Here is an 18,175-nt window from a genome sequence, read left to right on the forward strand (position 1 = left end):
ACATGTTTTAGAAAGAGTTTTATTACATCAAATGTTCTATTGCAAACCATGCCTGGTAAGAGAAGCAGCCACTCTATATCACCAGGATGCAGCCTCTCCAGAGCTGAAGCTCAGGTTGCACCTAGGTTAACAAAGAAAGCAGAGCCAGGATATGGTGTCAAGAATTGGCACTCCAAAGGGCCTGTAATGACAGGACAAGGGGCAATGGCTTCACACTAGAGAAGAGCTGATTTAGATTGGATATCATGAAGTTGTTCTTCACTATGGAGGGTGGTTCTGGGCCCCTCAGTTTGGGAAAGATGTTCAGTTGCTGGAACATGTCCAGAGAAGGGCAACAAAGCTGGGGAGGAGGTTGGAGCACAGCCCTGTGAGGAGAGGCTGAGGGAGCTGGGGTTGCTTAGCCTGGAGAAGAGGAGGCTCAGGGGAGACCTTCTTGCTGTCTACAACTACCTGAAGTGAGGTTGTAGCCAGGTGAGGGTTGGTTTCTTCTCCCAGGCAGCCAGCACCAGAACAAGAGGACACAGTTTCAAGCTACACCGGGGGAGGTTTAGGCTGGATGTTAGGAAGAAATTCTTCCCAGAAAGAAAGATTTGCCATTGGAATGTGCTGCCCAGGGAGGTGGTGGAGTCACCATCACTAGAAGTGTTGAAGAAGAGAATGGATGGGGCCCTTGGTGCCATGGTTTAGTTGATTAGATGGTGTTGGGTGATAGGTTGGACTTGAGGATCTCAAAGCTCTTTTCCAACCTGGTCTATTCTATTCTATTCTATTCTATTCTATTCTATTCTATTCTATTCTATTCTATTCTATTCTATTCTATTCCATTCCATTCCATTCCATTCCATTCTGATGTCTCATCTCATCTTATGTTTTCCTTACAAAGGCACACTAAGGTGCTTTTTTCCAGCACATCATATTATCCAGTTACCTAGAACACTGGAACAGGTTGCTCAGGGAGGTGGTTGAGGCTCCTTCCCTGGAGATATTCAAGGTGAGGCTCAACGAGGCCCTGGGCAACCTGATCTAGTTGGGGATGTCCCTGCTGACTGCAGGGAGGTCAGGCTGAATGACCTTTAGAGGTCTCTTCTGGCCTGGACCATTCTATAACTCTATGATGCCATGATGCTATGATTCTATGATTCTATGATTCTATGAGTCTATGATGCCATGATGCTATGATTCTATGATGCCATGATTCTATGATGCCATGATGCTATGATGCCATGATGCTATGATGCTATGATTCTAAAACCTATTTGGTAATTCATGTGTAAGTGTTACACCAAAGAACTGAGGGATATGTTTGGCAGAAGGAAGTGCCCAAGCAGAATGTGTGACTCTTGTTGTACACATGGGCTTATAAAGCATTCCTCTCCCTGTTTACAAGGCCAAAAATATGTGGTCTTTTTCAGGTTCCAATGTGTAGGACTTTCATGTCCTCACAGCATCAGATTAATTTGGCTTCTATTATTATCGACGCTAAAACTCCCATCAGTGTCTGAAGGGCCACCTCTCAGTGTGAAAATCCTGCTTTTTGAGCCTTGGGGTCAGCAGGTTATAAAATTGAATGGCCCTCACTAACATCAAGGACTTTTTAACTACAGCTGCTTTCAACTTCCTATATGTCTGAAGAAGTTACAAGCTAGTACCTATGAGCAGGAGATGTTTTAGTCATAGAATCATAGAATGGCTTATGATGGAAGGGACCTTAGAGATCATCTATTCTAATCTCCTTGCTATGGGCAGGGACACCTCTCGACTAGACTCTCAACTGAAGGCCTCATCCAAACTGGCCTTAAACACCCCCAAGGAGGAGGAAGCCACAACCTCCCTGAGCATCCTATTCCAGAGTCTCACCACCCTTATACTGAAGAACTTCTTCTTAAGATCCAGTCTAAACCTACTCTCCCTCAACTTCAAACCATTTCCCTTGTTCAATCCTAGACACCCTGATGAAAAGTCCCTCTGCAGCCTTCCTGTAGGATCCCTTCAGGTACTGGAAGGCAGCTCTAAGGTTCCCAGAGGGTCTTCTCTAGGCTGAACCACCCCAGCTCCCTCATAGCAGAGGGTTCCTGTCCCTGGATCATCTTTGTGGCCCTAAATAAGACACATTGCTCATCAAATTAAAATGTTTTTCTTTTAATAAGTTTATTTTGTCCAATATCTTGAGAGATCTCACTTCTTCCAGCCTAAGGCAGCTATTTTCCCTGTGTTGCAAAACAAATCTGTGATAATTCGTCATTGGAATGTGCTGCCCAGGGAGGTGGTGGAGTCACCGTCTCTGGAGGTGTTCAAGAGGGGACTGGACGTGGCACTTGGTGCCATGGTCTAGTCGTGAGGTCTGTGGTGACAGGTTGGACTCGATGATCTTTGAGGTCTCTTCTAACCTTGGTGATACTGTGTGATACTGTGATAGTAAAGGGCAAGTGTGGGGGGTCCCCAGGAAGGATGGGGTGGGAGCACTGTGATGGTGTGAACAGACACTTTTAGGGCTGGAGTAGAGAAGGAGTTATTCAGTATAGCAAAGACTACAACAGGCCTGACTCCCTGACAGGAAAAGGAGCACAAGTTTGTAGAAAAATTCCAGGAAGGGTAATGAGTTGTTCAGTACAACAAAATACAATGATAGACAGTCTTACATGACTTGGGCTGCCCAGGGAGGAGACTAGATGAGGCACTTGGTGCCATGGTTTAGCTGATTAGGTGGTGTTGGGTGATAGGTGGATTCAATGATCTCAAAGGCATTTTCCAACCTGGTTAATTCTGTTCTATTCTATTCTACTCTACTCTACTCTACTCTACTCTACTCTACTCCACTCCACTCCACTCCACTCCACTCCACTCCACTCCACTCCACTCCATTCCATTCCATTCAATTCTATGCTAGTCTATGCTATTATGTTCTATTCCAAAGGGAGGGCAAGTGCAATCCTAGGAAGGCCAGAAAGAGGAAGGCAAAGATTTAAGAGGCAGTGTTCCTGCAGAGCAGTCACATACAGACCCCTTGTCTACAATTCTCACCCATGTCTGCATGCAGCATCACGGTTCATATGGACATTTGGTTTATAGATTTCTCCAAGGAGACCTTAATGTGGCCTTCCAGCGCTGAAGGGGCCTACAAGAAAGCTGGGGAGGGACTTTTTGGTCAGGTAGTGATAGGGCTAGGGGGAATGGAACAAAACTAGAAATGGGTAGATTCAGATTGGATGTTAGGAAGAAGTTCTTCAGCATGAGGGTGGTGAGACACTGGCACGGGTTGCCCAGGGAGGTGGTGGAAGCCTCATCCCTGGAGGCTTTGAAGGCCAGGCTGGATGTGGCTGTGAGCAATCTGCTCTAGTATGAGGTGTCCCTGCCCATGGCAGGGGGTTGGAACTAGACAATCCTTGAGGTCCCTTCCAACCTTAACAATTCTATGATGCTATGATTCTGCCCACTCTACAAAACAAACCTGCCATGAACACTAGATACAGCCCATAAACCAGAGTGCTGGTAAAATAATTACTACCAAGACTGGGGGTAGTGTCCAGTGACCTCACACTCCTTTCAGTTGTGTCATTTGAGCTGTCTGAAAGCATTAAGGGCTAAAACTGTGGAAAACATAGAACAATAGAGAAGGACTGGGCTGCAAATAGACAGAAAGGATGAAAAGGGTAGAAAAGAAATTGTTATAGACAAAGACACAGAGTGGCTAAAAAAAAGTGAAGAAAGGGAAAGAATTGGAGTGGGAAAGCCTAAGGTTAATAGGTCTAGGAAAAATCAGTTCAAAATACCCAGATTAGATGTCAGGGAGGAAGTTCTTTTATAGTGGAAGAGAGAAAGAGAAGAGACAATTAGAGAGCACAAAAAAAAATCAGTGTAACTACAGGAGGCAGACAGAGAGAGAAAAGAGGTCTTCTAGGTTTACAACAGCACCTTTATTGCTGGGCTTTCTAGAGACCCCAAGGTGTGGATGAAGCTCAGAGAAGTCAGAAAACTTAATGAAGTCATAATAAAAAATAGAAGAAAAAGCCTTAAGAAGATATGAAAAAGAAAAATAAATCATATGCACTCTGTAAAACACAGAACTGGGAATAACCAAAGGATAGCTCACAGCAGATCTCTGAGGGCTGCATTTGGCAAACAGCAAGGTAGGAAAGTTGCTCAGGATGTTGGGGGATCTAAGTGGGAAAACATGGGAGTATCAATAAATAGCAAAGAAAACCTATCCTGTCAGCAACATTTTGGGGCTTTTATTTGTATGTCATGAAGTTATCTGCATCATTCATTTGGAAGTTTGGTCAGATGAAAGGATAGGATAGGATAGGATAGGATAGGATAGGATAGGATAGGATAGGATAGGATAGGATAGGATAGGATAGGATAGGATGGGATGGGATGGGATGGGATGGAATAGAATAGAATAGAATAGAATAGAATAGAATAGAATAGAATAGAATAGAATAGAATAGAATAGAATAGAATAGAATTAACCAGGTTGGAAGAGACCTTTCAGATCATCGAGTCCAACCTATCATTCACTACATAATCAACTAAACCATGGCACCAAGCACCCCATCCAGTCTCTTCCTAAACACCTCCAGGGATGGTGACCACCACCTCCCTGGGCAGCACATTCCAATGGCCAATCTCTCTTTCTGGGAAGAACTTCTTCCTAACATCCAGCCTAAACCTCCCCTGGTGCAGCTTGAGACTGTGTCCAGAAGATTGTGGGGAAGTCGTTTTGAGTAATGAGAGGAGAGAATAGTGTTGTACTTAGCACAGGAGCTGAGAACCATGAACTGAATAAAGCTTTTCTAGCTTTGAAATGTCCAAAACTGGGAAAAACTCCCAGCACATGAAACTGCATGGCCTTCTTAATGACCACTGTTTAGTTTCCTCATCCAGAGCATGGTAAAGTTTCTCTTCTTTTTTTTGTTTTTCTAAGATGGTGTCAGTGGACTTTATTTTCATTGCTACCTGGCAGTTTGGTTTTGTGCATACTGATTAGAGTGGAATGGAATGGAATGGAATGGAATGGAATGGAATGGAATGGAATGGAATGGAATGGAATGGAATGGAATAGAATGGAATAGAATAGAATAGAATAGAATAGAATAGAATAGAATAGAATAGAATAGAATTAACCAGGTTGGAAAAGACCTTTGAGATCGAGTCCAACCTATCACCCAACACCATCTAATCAACTAAACCATGGCACCAAGTGCCCCATGCAGTCTCTTCCTAAACACCTCCAGTGATGGTGACTCCACCACCTCCCTGGGCAGCACATTCCAATGGCCAATTTCTCTTTCTGGGAAGAACTTCTTCCTAACATCCAGCCTAAACCTCCCCTGGCATAGCTTGAGACTGTGTCCTCTTGTTCTGTCCTTTATAGAACTGCCTTTATGTCAGCTATCAGACCAAAGGGATTATTTAGACCTTATGATAAATCTTCCCTTTACACCCAATAGTAATTTATTTACATTCTACCACTTCCTGCTCAACCTGTGGAAATTTTCCTTGGATCGGTGTAAAACTACCACACGTGTTCCCACATTCTTCCAAAGCACTGCCTCAATATTTCCACTGTCTCTGCATCTAAGGAGCAATTATTTGTATGTTTATTTTCCCTCATCTGGCTGCACACTGTCTGTTTTATTCCCCTCAGGGATCGGTTTTATTCGTTATCATTCAGTATTGCGGAACCCAAGCTCAGCACAGATCTCAGCAGCCAGCGGTACAAGAGACTTATCTCACATCCAGCACCCTGGGAAAACGGGTTAAATGCCCCCATCAGATTTATGACAGCTCTATTTGATAGCTAAAAGCCCCTAACATCTGATCTTGGCTCGGAACAGAAACCAAAAACTGCGCAAATCCCATCTCTCGAGGGGACAAAAGCTGCTTTTGTCCCGGGGCTGTGCTTGTGCACCTCCTGACTGAGGCAGAAGCCACAGGAGAGGATGCTATCTTGGAACTTGCCTAATCACAGAGCTATTCAGAAGCAGCTGTTGGACTGAAATTTCACTCACAACCTGAATTCACTGCTGAGTGGACAGGAGCTTTTAAACTTCCACACAGAATATATTGTCCTTTCTCCTTCTGTAATCCTCCAGTCGAGGCAGTTACCTCTGATGTACCAATTTAGACTTCTGATAAATGTGGGTAACTTTCTGTTATATATGTTTTTTTCTTTATTTGAGATAGATATATGTATTTATATATATTTCTGAGTTAACTCTATTAACATATTAACTTCCTTATGTGCTAGCTCAGCTAATGTAAGCTACAACATGTCAAAGGCTCTGAGGAGACCTTATTGTGGCCTTCCAGTAGCTGAAGGGGGCTACAAGAAAGCTGGGGAGGGACTCTTTAGGGTGTCAGGTAGGGACAGGACTAGGGGGAATAGAACAAAAATAGAAATGGATAGATTCAGATTGGATGTTCTTCCCCATGAGGGTGGTGAGACACTGGCACAGGTTGCCCAGGGAGGTGGTGGCAGCCTCATCCCTGGAGGTTTTGAAGGCCAGGCTGGATGTGGCTGTGAGCAACCTGATGTAGTGTGAGGTGTCCCTGCCCACGGCAGGGGGGTTGGACCTGGCTGATCCTGGAGGTCCCTTCCAACCCTGACAATTCTGTGATTCTAACCCCCAACCCCAAATAAAGGAACTAATTGCTGAAAGGTAGGAAAGAGCAATTGAGAAGAAGAACATTTCTTGCTGTGTAACATAATGTGTAACTCATGTAAGTGAAGCACAGAACATGTTGGAGGTGTGCTGCAAATCTTACCCTCAGGCATTTTGTGTTTTACCTCTGGTCAAGGTCTCTAACACATAACCCAAAAGGAGCTTGTCCACAGGCTCACAGGATATTAGGGGTTGAAAGGGACCTCCAAAGATCATAGAGTCCAACCCCCCTGACAGATCAGGACCATGGAATCTAGCACAGGTCTCACAGGAACACACCCAGATGGGTCTTGAATGTCTCCAGAGAAGGAGGCTCCACAACCTCCCTGGGGAGCCAGTTCTATGGACTCTGTATATTTTCTGCCATAGCTAGGCAGCAGTGATTCAGAGTGGCAATGAGCCATGGTGGTTTTCTGGCACTGCCTGCTGGTAACATGGGATTACCTGCTGTCCTTTCCAGCTGCACTGAAATGCAACCAGCACCAGCACTTACTCTCTTTTGCTGAAGATGACTACCAATGAAATTTGTTTCAGCCTAGACAGATACACTACCTTCTCCTGCACACCAGCAGGGCTAGGGAAGTTCTTCTCCCCCACTACTCTGCCCTGCTGAGACCACACCTGCAATACTCTGTCCAGTTTTGGGCTCCTCAGTTCAAGAGAGACAGAGACCTGCTGGAGAGAGTCCAACAGAGAGCCACGAGGATGATTAGGGGACTTGAGCATCTCCCCTGTGAAGAGAGACTGAGAGCCCTGGGGCTGTTGAGTCTGGAGAAGAGATGACTGAGAGGGGATCTGATTGATATCTATCAATATCTGAGGGGTGGGTGTCCAGTGGAGGGGGCCAAGCTCTTTTCAGTGGTGTACAGTAATAAGACAAGGAACAACAGGTTCAAGCTTGAACACAGAAGGTTTCAGCTCAACATGAGGAGAAACTTCTTTCCGGTGAGGGTGACAGAGCACTGGAACAGGCTGCCCAGAGAGGCTGTGGAGTCTCCTTCTCTGCAGACTTTCCAAACCCACCTGGATGCATTCCTGTGTGGACTACCCTGGGTGATCCTGCTTTGGCAGGGGGGTTGGACTGGATGATCTTTGGAGGTCCATTCCAACCTCTAATGTACTGTGATACCGTGTGATACTGTGACACTGTGACACCAGCACACTGATTTATCTATTTATTTGCATATTTCCACATGGGGAAAATTCAAACACAGACTTAAATTATATTGGGAAAGTTCGGGGAAGGCCCTTTTGCAGATGTGTGAGGAGGTGGAGAGGAGAGAAGAGAAGAGAGAGGCAGAGAAAGATAAAGGAGGGATGAGAATGTGGTCTTGTTCTGAACTTTCCAAATGCTTGCTGCCCTGAAGGAAACAGTCACTTTCCTTGCTTCTGCAGCACTTGTACCATATCAAGGAGAGAAAGGAGAGTTGTAACTGAACTGGATGCTTCTGTGGGAAGTATAATCTTCCTTGAGGCTTTCTATGGGCAAGCCCCCTTCAGGGCATACAAGCTGGGGTGTAGCTTTCTATATTCCTTCCAGCATTCATTTCACAGCCTTGAATCTACTCCGTATCCACCCTTACCACTGCTCTCTTCACACGCACATCCCATCTGTCCACTCAGGAAAGCAACTTCTCCCCGCACCCCCAGCGACAGATGTAAGGACAGGGGTGGCTGCTTCCCACAGAGAAACAGCTGCCAGCCACCTCTGTCATCTCTGCCCACATGCCGCTTCTTTCCACTACCCACTCCCAGTCACCACCAGGAGACGATCACACATGGTGCCTCACCAGCAAGCAGGGACACCCAGATGTTCCAGCCCTTGCAAACACATTTCTCTGGCTGTGTCACGACTGTGGAGGAACCGAGGCAGGCACAAATACCCCACGCTCTTTGCACTCAAGCACAGACTGGGCACTCACGCTTTGATCCCATTCCCGCAGTCGTCAAGCACCGATTTTGCCCTCTCTCTTTTCCTAGCCGGGTGGCAGGGTGATACCACAGTTTCCTTTTTATTTCCTCAGTGGTTAGGCAGGGAGGATGTGGAGCACTCAGAGGCTTGGGCATTGCGGTGGGCAGCGCGGGTGGGCAGTGGGTAGAGCAGGCTGTGGGCTGTGGTTTCAGCCCAGGGACCGGGACCGCCGGCTGCAGTCATGCGTCTCCCCCTCATGGACAACAGCTTCACTGTCCTCACTGCCCACAGCCTACCACGGTTCACCTCCACCAGACAAGAAAGGGGCTTTCCATAGACTACAGCCAGCTCCAAGCACCGTCAGGAAACATTATCCACCTGGAGAGCTCGAACGGGATGCCGCACAGGTCACAAACAAGACAGCAGGTTCCCAAAACAGCCTATGGCTGCTCAAGCCTCTTAGATAAATGGTTTAGAGACTCCTTCTTTTTTTCTCCTTTTTTTACATTTTTTGAAGGATTTGATCCCTGGAATACACCAGAAAGGGAACCATGAATTTCACGTGACTGATGCTATGTAAGGTCTGGGCCCAGAAGCTTCAGCCTTCAAGCCTACCAGTTCAGGGTGATGTAGCACTGCAACTGGCTGCCCAGAGAGGTTGTAGAGTGTCCTTCTCTGGTCACTTTCCAAACCCACCTGGATGCGTTCCTGTGCAGACTAACCTATGTGATCCTGCTTTTGGCAGGGTGCTTTTTGGACTCAATGATCTCTGGGGGTCCCTTCCAACCTCTAACTTCTGTGATTTAGTGTGGTCAGACTGTCTTCCCCCCAGTGCAAGTTTCCCTGGATTACTCTCAGTCTTCTGATCAGCTCTGGATGGAAATAAGCACTATGCAGTGCAGGACAGTGCTTAAGACACCAAGGCCTAAGGCAAGCTGGACAACTTGAAAATGCTTGTGGAAGAGATTTGAAGAAGAGGTGCTCTCAATGTATGTGATTGCTTTGAACAGGTTGGACTTGATGATCCTTGGGGTCTCTTCCAACCTTAGTTACTGTGATACTGTGATACTGTGAAAGCTGCTCTTAATGTTTCCCTCTTACACCCAAGATCTATCCTACGTTTTCAGCCTTCAGCCAGCTGCACACTTCTGCTTCAAGCCATGAAGAAAGCTAGTATTTTCTTGTTTTGTTTGATTGACATCTGTACTCCTTATGTGTATTTCAACCTAATGGTTGTTCTTCCAACAGCCCTGTTAACTACCTAAGCAGCCCTGCCAAGAGATCCTAGAAAAACTGCAGAATGACAGAGTGTTAAGGGCTGGAAGGGACCTCAAAAGATCATCCAGTCCAACCCCCCTGCCAGAGCAGGATGACCTATGCCAGATCACACAGGAACACATCCAGGTGGGTTTTGAATGTCTCCAGAGAGAGAATCTCAACAACCCCCCGGGGCAGCCTATCCAGTGTTCTGTCACTCTCACAGCAAGAAATTTTTTTCCTGTTTCTGTGGAAGTTCCTATGACTCCACTTCCACCCATTGCCCCTTGTCCTGTCACTGGGCATCACCAAGAAGGGCCTGACTCCATCCTCTTGGCACTCAGCCTTTACATCTTTATAAACATGAGTAAGGTCACCCCTGAGTCTCCTCTTCAGGTCACCCCTTGGCCTCCTCCTCTCCAAGCTACAGAGCCTCAGCTCCCTCAGTCTCTCCCCGTAAGGAAGATGTTCCACCCCATTCATCATTTCTGTGGTGCTCTGCTGCTTTGTGGCTAGCCTAGCACACTGAAGCTTTAAGGCATGACACTAAGGTAGAATGCCATTTGCCCAAATACAGCTGGTGTAAATATTTTAGCTAGACATCCTGGGATGGTCTCAGGATTATCCAGTACCTCTTTAGGGAAAGCCTGCAAAAGAACCACTAAAGGGAAGTCTGCCTGCTGTGCACATCACGCAGGAGGCAAGCACATCCAGCGCACGCTTGGCCCTACAGCTACCCACGCAGCAAGCCATTTTCTCAGTTAGTCATCTTTCCCTCCCCTCCTTCTCAATGTAAACATTGCCTCTTAGCACTCACGAAACTCACCTCTGCTGCCTGCCTTACATAACTCATTTCGACATGGAGAGTTGTGCCACAATTGAGGTGGACACGTGAGCCTCCGGCCGGCCTCCCCTAGCCATCTCACACATCAGCCCAGCGTTCCTGGGGGGTGTTTGGAGCTCCCACGCAGACATATGGCCCTTACAGCAACCCAGGACTCTTGCATGCCCCTCAAGGATTTCAGCTTCTCACCATAGACCAGCTGGATCGTTCTCATCACACGCCTCACTCTGCGCAACGCTGAAGCCATTTCTCCCTGATCCGCACACAACGCCAGCACCTCACAGAGCCACGCAGCTATGTGCATTTACCTGTGCCTCCTACTTGCCCTTCCCTTCCACTTAACTCCCAACCTGCTTTCAGGCTTCTATTCATGCATGCACAACCCCTTGCATGCTTAGAAAGCCTCCCTCAAACTAAAAGGCAGATAACTACAGCTGGCTTAAGCCGTCATAAACTTTTTCTCACTCCTCATCACTCATCCCTCCCCCATAAGCTGTTTTTCTTCTCTCAGGCCCCACACCCTGGTCTGCAATACTTACCTGTATTTCCCTCATTTACTTAAAGCATATTGTGTGCACAAATCTCTTTCTCATAGAATCATAGAATTGTTAGGGTTGGAAGGAATCTCAAGGATCAGGCAGTTCCAACCCCCTGCCAATGGCAGGGACACCTCACACTACGTAAGGTTGCTCACAGCCACATCCAGCCTGGCTGCAAAAACCTCCAGGGATGAGGCTCCCACCACCTCCCTGGGCAACCTGTGCCAGTCTCTCACCACCCTCATGGGGAAGAACTTCTTCCTAACATCCAATCTAAATCTACCCATTTCCAGTTTTGCTCCATCTCCCCTAGTCCTGTCCCTACCTGACACCCTAAAAAGTCCCTCCCCAGCTTTCCTGTAGCCCCCTTCAGATACTGGAAGGCCACAATAAGGTCTCCTTGGAGCCTTCTCTTCTCCAGACTGAACAGCCCCAGCTCTCTCAGCCTGTCTCCATAGGAGAGGAGCTCCAGCCCTCTGATCATCCTCGTGGCCCTTCTCTGGACATGTTCCAGCACATCCTTGCAACAGGGGCTCCAGAACTGGACACAGTACTCCAAGTGGGGTCTCACATGAGTGGAGTAGAGGGGGAGAATCACCTCCCTTGACCTGCTGGCTATGCTTCCCCTTCCCTTTCACAGCCCTTACAGGCAGGCACACACTGGCAGGTACCTTTCTTGCTTACACACCATTGTGTGTCAACCCACGTTAAGTTTCTCACCCCGGTAACACGAACTGTCATCCCCATTCACTTCCACTTCATGCCCTACAGCTCTTAACTTCGCTCGCCTCCCCACACACTTCACACTTTATATTTGACCTTAGCACAGCCACATGGCTTATACAGCCCTCCAGGTAGTTATCCCTCCCATTCCTTCTCCTCCCACCCTTTATATCTTTAGTTGTTTCTCTGCTAGCACATTTGTTCCATTCCCCCTTGCTCCTTCACTTAGCTAGCACCTACCACACACTTAGCTAGTACCTACCACAGAGCTAGAAGCACATTTGTAACATTTCTCTTACCAGAAAACCAGTCCTTTCTGTTTATGTATGTATTCTTCCCCTCCCACACTCACTCCTCACATTATTCCTTACTTGCCATTGTTTTCCTCCATTGTTTCCACTATAATATATTACCTGTTCTTCCCTTATGTTATCCCAACTCCCCAGGAAGGAGGCATCGTCTGCTCCTGCTCACCAAGCCACTCCTGCACTTTTGCTCTGCTTCCTCTGCTTGCCTATGAAGAAATACAACTACAGATTTCTTTTCACCCTGTGCTCTCTTGCTCTCTGCCCTCTCTAAGCCCCCTTTTGCCCAGGCATCTTTTCAGAAAACCGAGCTCTTCATGTCACCCTTATGCCTCCTACCTTCCTCAGTTTCCCCCCATTCTCATGCTTTTCAAGAACTGCCACATCTTTATATCCCTCTGACAGTTCACCCTTCCCTCATGATTTCCACTCTCTTGCATTTTCTCACAGCACCTCCACACAGCTTTTCCCCGGTTCTCTCTCTCTCTCATTTGCTACCAGGCAGCAAAATCCAGCAGGTTTCCAACCTCTTTTGGGACTTCCTTAAGCAACTATTACCCCCTCACAAACCTTAATGGGTACCTACACCCTATCTCCATCACCACACCCTAGCTCCAGCTCACTTTTTCCTCTGCATTCCTCATCTTGGCATGTGTTTCCATCATCATGCAAGCCTTCCCTTTCATACTCTGACACCTTCCTCTCACATACATCTTTGTATCTATTTCCTGACAGAATTGAAGGTGTCTCCTGTAGACACCCCCCACAAACACCATGTAGGTGATTATTTTCCATACCTTTCTCCAAATAGACAATAGTTCACATTTTCCTTCCTCCTCCAAACATCCTTTGTGCCCTGTGCTTTCACCTTTCTCCCTGCACTCCCACTCCATACCCAACCTCCCCCTTGCAGATCCGAGCATCCTCGTATGTCCCTTTCATATCCTCACCCGGCCTCCACCCTGCACCTTTTGCCATGCCTCTCAAATGTAGCTTCCCCTTTTGAGCTTCTAAACTTTTTTCCCACCCACAAAGATCCTCCTTTTCCCAACTGACCTGGAGCAGTTCTCTCTTTTAAGCTGACCACCTTTGCTCTGCTCACCTGCCCTTCTTACCCCAACACAAGACACTTTAACACATAGGAGTTTAATTTTGATTAGATGGTGTTGGATGATAGGTTGGACTTGATGATCTCAAAGGTCTCTTCCAACCTGGTTAATTCTAATTCTAATTCCAATTCTAATTCTAATTCTAATTCTAACTCTGATATGTAACACTTTGCCTCCCAATTCCTTGTCTCTTCCTATATACCACCTAGTTCTACTTTCCTGGAAGAGAAAACAGAATCATAGAACAGTTTGAAGGGACCTCCAAAGGTCATCTAGTCCAACCCTAATAGTAATAATAGTAATACTACTACTATTAATAATAGTCCTAAACCTACATGTATTGCATAACTCACCACATGACACCCTTCCACACAAAGCACTCCCCTCCTGGCTCTGCTCATACACCCTCTCCTCCCCTCCTTTTGGGGACACCACCTGCAATGCTGTCCAGTTTTCCTCCCCCTGTCATGCTCACACACAGAGCTCCTGGGATTTGCATGTGTGTCTCAGACCAGGCTTTTTCCTGCCAGCAGCTTGGAACCACACTGAACTCTCCCATTCTTTACTGCTTTTGTCTGCCTTGCCACAAATTGAGGTGTTTTGTTTTCCTTTTCTTGTTGTTGCTGTTGTTTTTTATTCTTCCCTTCCTCTTATACCTTACTAATGGATGTTTCTTGCACCACCCCTCCACCACTTGCAGGCTTGCACAGCTCAGGTATTTCTGTGCCTGAGAATGTCTCTCCTATTTGTCTGAGTATTTTCCTGAAGGCACAACGTAAAGGCAAACTTTGCATACCATTTGCACTTCTCATGCAACAAATCACAGGAGCCTGAGAGCAAGGAGTGCTCTCTGAAAGGCTGTAGCTCATAAGAATTGACTGGACCACGGGGCACACATCCCTGTCTGTTTAAAAGGGGGGGGGGGAAAGGGGAGAGGCAGGGGGAAGCAAACCCCCCCTCATACTCACAGAGTCATCTCTAAATAACTGGTTTTGCAAGATGGGAACCAGAGAATGCGCGCATAGCAGCCCCATTCAATCCAAAATATCCATCTCTCCAGATCCTGCATATTTATAGTTCAAGAGATAGGACCAAGGCAGAGCTTTCCCGTTTATTTTAATGAAGGATTAAGAACTGATCAGAGGAACTATCTGAACCATTCAAGGACTTTTCCCCCTCTTGGCTAGTAGCAGTTTCGTGTCTCCATAAGGACTCGCCAGTAACTGGCGCTTTAAGCTGCATTTCAGCTGTTTAGATGAGAAACAGCTTTCTATTTTGCTCTCTTATATGCGAGCCCGCGTTGATTAGTGGTGTGCTGCGTTCCTAGAAGGCAAACATTGGGAGCTGCAGTGTGAGAATAGTTCTCCTGCCGTCCCCAGCACACAGAGAGTGTATCTTTTTCACCTAGACACAGATGTGCAAGGAAAACCTTTGATCTCCAGTTCCTTCCAGAGAATTTAGTGTTTGGATTTGAGGAGAATAGGGATTGATTCAAAGGTCAGGAGCAGGGTTTCCAGTGTCTGGTGTACACACACGCACACACAAAATAGAAGAAGAGGAGAAAAGAAAAGAAAGCTTCAATGAAGTTAGTTACCTGAGACAGGCAAGGTCCAGGAATTGGGAATTTTGACTTTGCTTGTCATGGGCTCTAACTTCCCCTGAGGGCAAGAATGCTACGTGTGCTGAGGCTGCTTCTTGCAATCCTCCCTCAAGATTTGCAACCCCTTTTGTTATACCTGAAGTGGCTGGTTTCCCCTCTCAAAACAAACCCGAGGGTTTCCTTTGATTTATTATTGATTGTTTGCCCCTCAAATCCAGTTCCTTTACCACCTCGTATTTCTCCCGGGTTGTTTTCCTGCCAGGGAACCTGAACAGCAGCACGCGGAGCAAGAGGAGAGAGCAACCTCAGGACTGAATCTAGAGGGCAAGTAGGAGTGGGGGAAGGAGGAGGCACAACGGGAAAGGCAACATTTGGGACAGATCTACTGCTTACAATACCGACAACCCCCCCACCCTCCCCACCCCCCAAACACACACCCCATCCACTCCCCATTATACTTCTTTAAAGGACCCCTCTCCCCCCCCACCCCCCCCTTCCCTCCCCGCCCTCTTAGGACCCTATTAGAAAACGTCGAATTTCCCTTACCGTGGTAGGAGTAACCATGGCATCCGTGTGAATGTTTCCAGAAAAGTCGACATGAAGAGAAAGGTGGATATAAATCTGGTCATTCAAAGTCCCAAAGTTGGTCTGCTTGGGCTGTGCAGAGTTGCTCTATGGGAGAGGAGCCTTAAACTCTGAGTCCCGTGAACATAATCTGCTCGATTATAACAAACCAGCTCAGCCAGATGGCTCTGTGCTCTGCGGATTAACCCCTTTATTGCCACGCTCTCCTTTCCCCTACCTACCATTTAGAATAACCTTGCCTGGTTGGGGAATTTCCAAGAATGAAGAAATTTTTGGGGGTGGTTGGTTTGGGTTGGGTTTTGGGGGTTTTTTTTGGTGGTTTGTTTCTTTTTTAAATGACAAAAGCTGTCATAAAAGTTACATTCCCCCCCCTACCCCCCCTACCCCCAGCTGTGTGCTCTAAAAAAATACAACCCCAAACTAAACACCCCCAAACAAACCACCATGTGCCTATTTTCTTCTTCTTCTTCCACCCCCCCCCCCCCCCCTCCTTTTAATTCTATTGAGGGATTTATTCCTCTTCCTGGCAAAATCTTTTCATATCCTTCAGAAGAGTCTTAGCACCAGGGAACGTTTCAGAGAATTCTTTTGTTAAATCCTAGCCATCTCTTCGGGGCTGCAGTTCTCAGAAGGCAAAAGTCCTTTCTTGCAGGCATGCCTCTGTGTGTGCACTCTAATGGTTCATCCACTACCCCCTCCCCAACCCCCCAACCCCCCCCTCCCCTTTCCCTCCTACTCCCTCTGTCTCCCACATGCATGCTCACACACATGTACACGCACACCCTGCGGTCAAGCCCCCAGCATTGTGCTGCTATGCTTACCCGTCTTCAGGACATGTAAAACAGGTGAAATAGAGGCAGAGAACCAGGAAGCCTTCAACCTCTGCTCTCTCCCTCTGGCTCCTCTTTTTGAATAGCTTTTTCCTCTTCTTTCTCCCTAATTACTTCCAAACCTTAGACCATTTTTTTTTCTGCTTGTTTCGTTGAACATTTGTGCCAACCAAATCACCCTCTATAACCAAAAAACAACCCACCAAGGAGTGCTGAGAGAAATCAGAACAGACCTCAGGATGGGTTCGTGTCCAGCTTATTCCTCCTGTTTTGATTTGCAGATTAGTCCATTAAAGTGGAGGGGGATGGCGAGCGCCAAAAACATGGAAAGTTCATCAGCGACCAGCAGCGACTGGTTTCCAAACTTTTTTTATTTAGAGGGATGGCTCACAGAGAGGGCTGATAAATTTAGCTGCATGCCTCCAAGTCTCCCTCTAAATTTACATGCTTAAGTCATCTTTCTTTTCTGCTTGATTCACGCATAATCGAGCAGGTCGGAACCACGGGAGCGCTGGTCGGGTGACACAGGATACAGCACTCCAGACCTTAAGAGTCACCAGATTGTTCCTTAAAGAATACTTCCTTTGCTAGCTCACGAAGGTGGTGGTTTTCTTTTCCCCCCCTTTTGTTATTTATTTCCCCCACCCCCACCCCCTTCTTTCCCCCTCCCTGTTTAAGGATGAAAACCTTGTGCCCTCAACTCCGTGACATTTTACTCTGCCTAGATTGTTGGCACAGCATTTCCCACTCCGGATCGAAACAGGGTTGGTGTTGTTTGTTGTGGTGGCTCTTTAGCTGATTTTTTTCCTTCTTCTTTTTTATTCCACCATAAAATAATTCTATTTAGGGAACTCTGAACTCTACAAATTCTATCTGTCTCACAAATTCTGCCTGAGCTTTGTACTCCCTCTAACTTCTCCAACGGAGGAGTTGTCTTCCATCATTGCCTCCTAAGAATGCCTTACTAAAACTTGCTGCTCTGCCAATCAAAAAACCTGCTCAAACCTTGGATAAATCTAGAGCCTTTTTTATCTCCCCCATTTGGCTGAGTGCTGTTTCCAGCCTTTTGAGATCTTTTACAACTAAGAAGAAAGAATCTGAATGAAATCCTCTGAGTCTCCCCCAAGCCCCAGCGCTCTAGTCAGACCCGAGAAATGCTCACAATGTCACACAGCTTCGAATCTCCTGAAGTAGATAAACAGGGCTAGGAATAGATGTTGCTGATCAATCCTGTGATTCTGTGTGTGTGAGGTGTCCCTGCCCATGGCAGGGGGGCTTGGAACTGGAGGATCTTCGAGGTCTTTTCCAACCCTGACAATTCTGTAGTTCACTGAATGTTCCTGCAGAGGCAGGCAAAGGGTTAAGCATCTTGAAGGCAGCCCTAACCCGGGAATTTCACATTTGTTGTTAACCCAGGGAAAAAAAAAAAAAAAAAGAAAAGAAAAGGAAAGAAAGGAAAAAAAAAAAAAAAAGAAGAAGAAGAAGTGTAGGGGGGGAAGAAAAAAAGTAGGCTACAAGTAAATGTCCTAGGCAGAGGGCTTGCCTGCTTCTGACGGGAGGCAAACCTCCCAGAGCCGGGCAGTTCGCACAAGTCGAGGGGTTTGCCCTAAGCCTTGCGTCTGGGTCTGTGGGCAATCAGACGCCTTGAAATCTGAGATGTGACACCTTAATCTTGCCAAATATGTGTGCACTGCAAAAAGCATTGTAGTCAGGGTGGTGGTGTGGGGTTGGTTTTTTTTTTTTCACAGCTATAGAAAATGGAGGCAGGTTTGGTCCTTGCAGTTTCTCAATCCTTCCCCCCTCACC

At 46.8% G+C, this 18,175-nt stretch overlaps 1 protein-coding gene across 1 annotated transcript in view; it reads right to left on the reverse strand.

The window, feature by feature from the left end:
• Nucleotides 1-15,733, reverse strand: part of NTF3 (neurotrophin 3) — an 81,375-nt gene extending 65,642 nt beyond the window's left edge. Inside the window, exon 1 of the mRNA XM_009907258.2 lies at nucleotides 15,501-15,733. Coding sequence (XP_009905560.2) covers nucleotides 15,501-15,518 — 18 coding nt within the window. The 5' untranslated portion in view covers nucleotides 15,519-15,733. The remainder of the gene's footprint in view (nucleotides 1-15,500) is intronic.
• Between the last annotated feature and the right edge of the window lie 2,442 nt (nucleotides 15,734-18,175).

The sequence above is a fragment of the Dryobates pubescens genome, chromosome Z (genome assembly GCF_014839835.1).
Source record: "Dryobates pubescens isolate bDryPub1 chromosome Z, bDryPub1.pri, whole genome shotgun sequence".
Lineage (NCBI taxonomy): Eukaryota > Metazoa > Chordata > Aves > Piciformes > Picidae > Dryobates > Dryobates pubescens.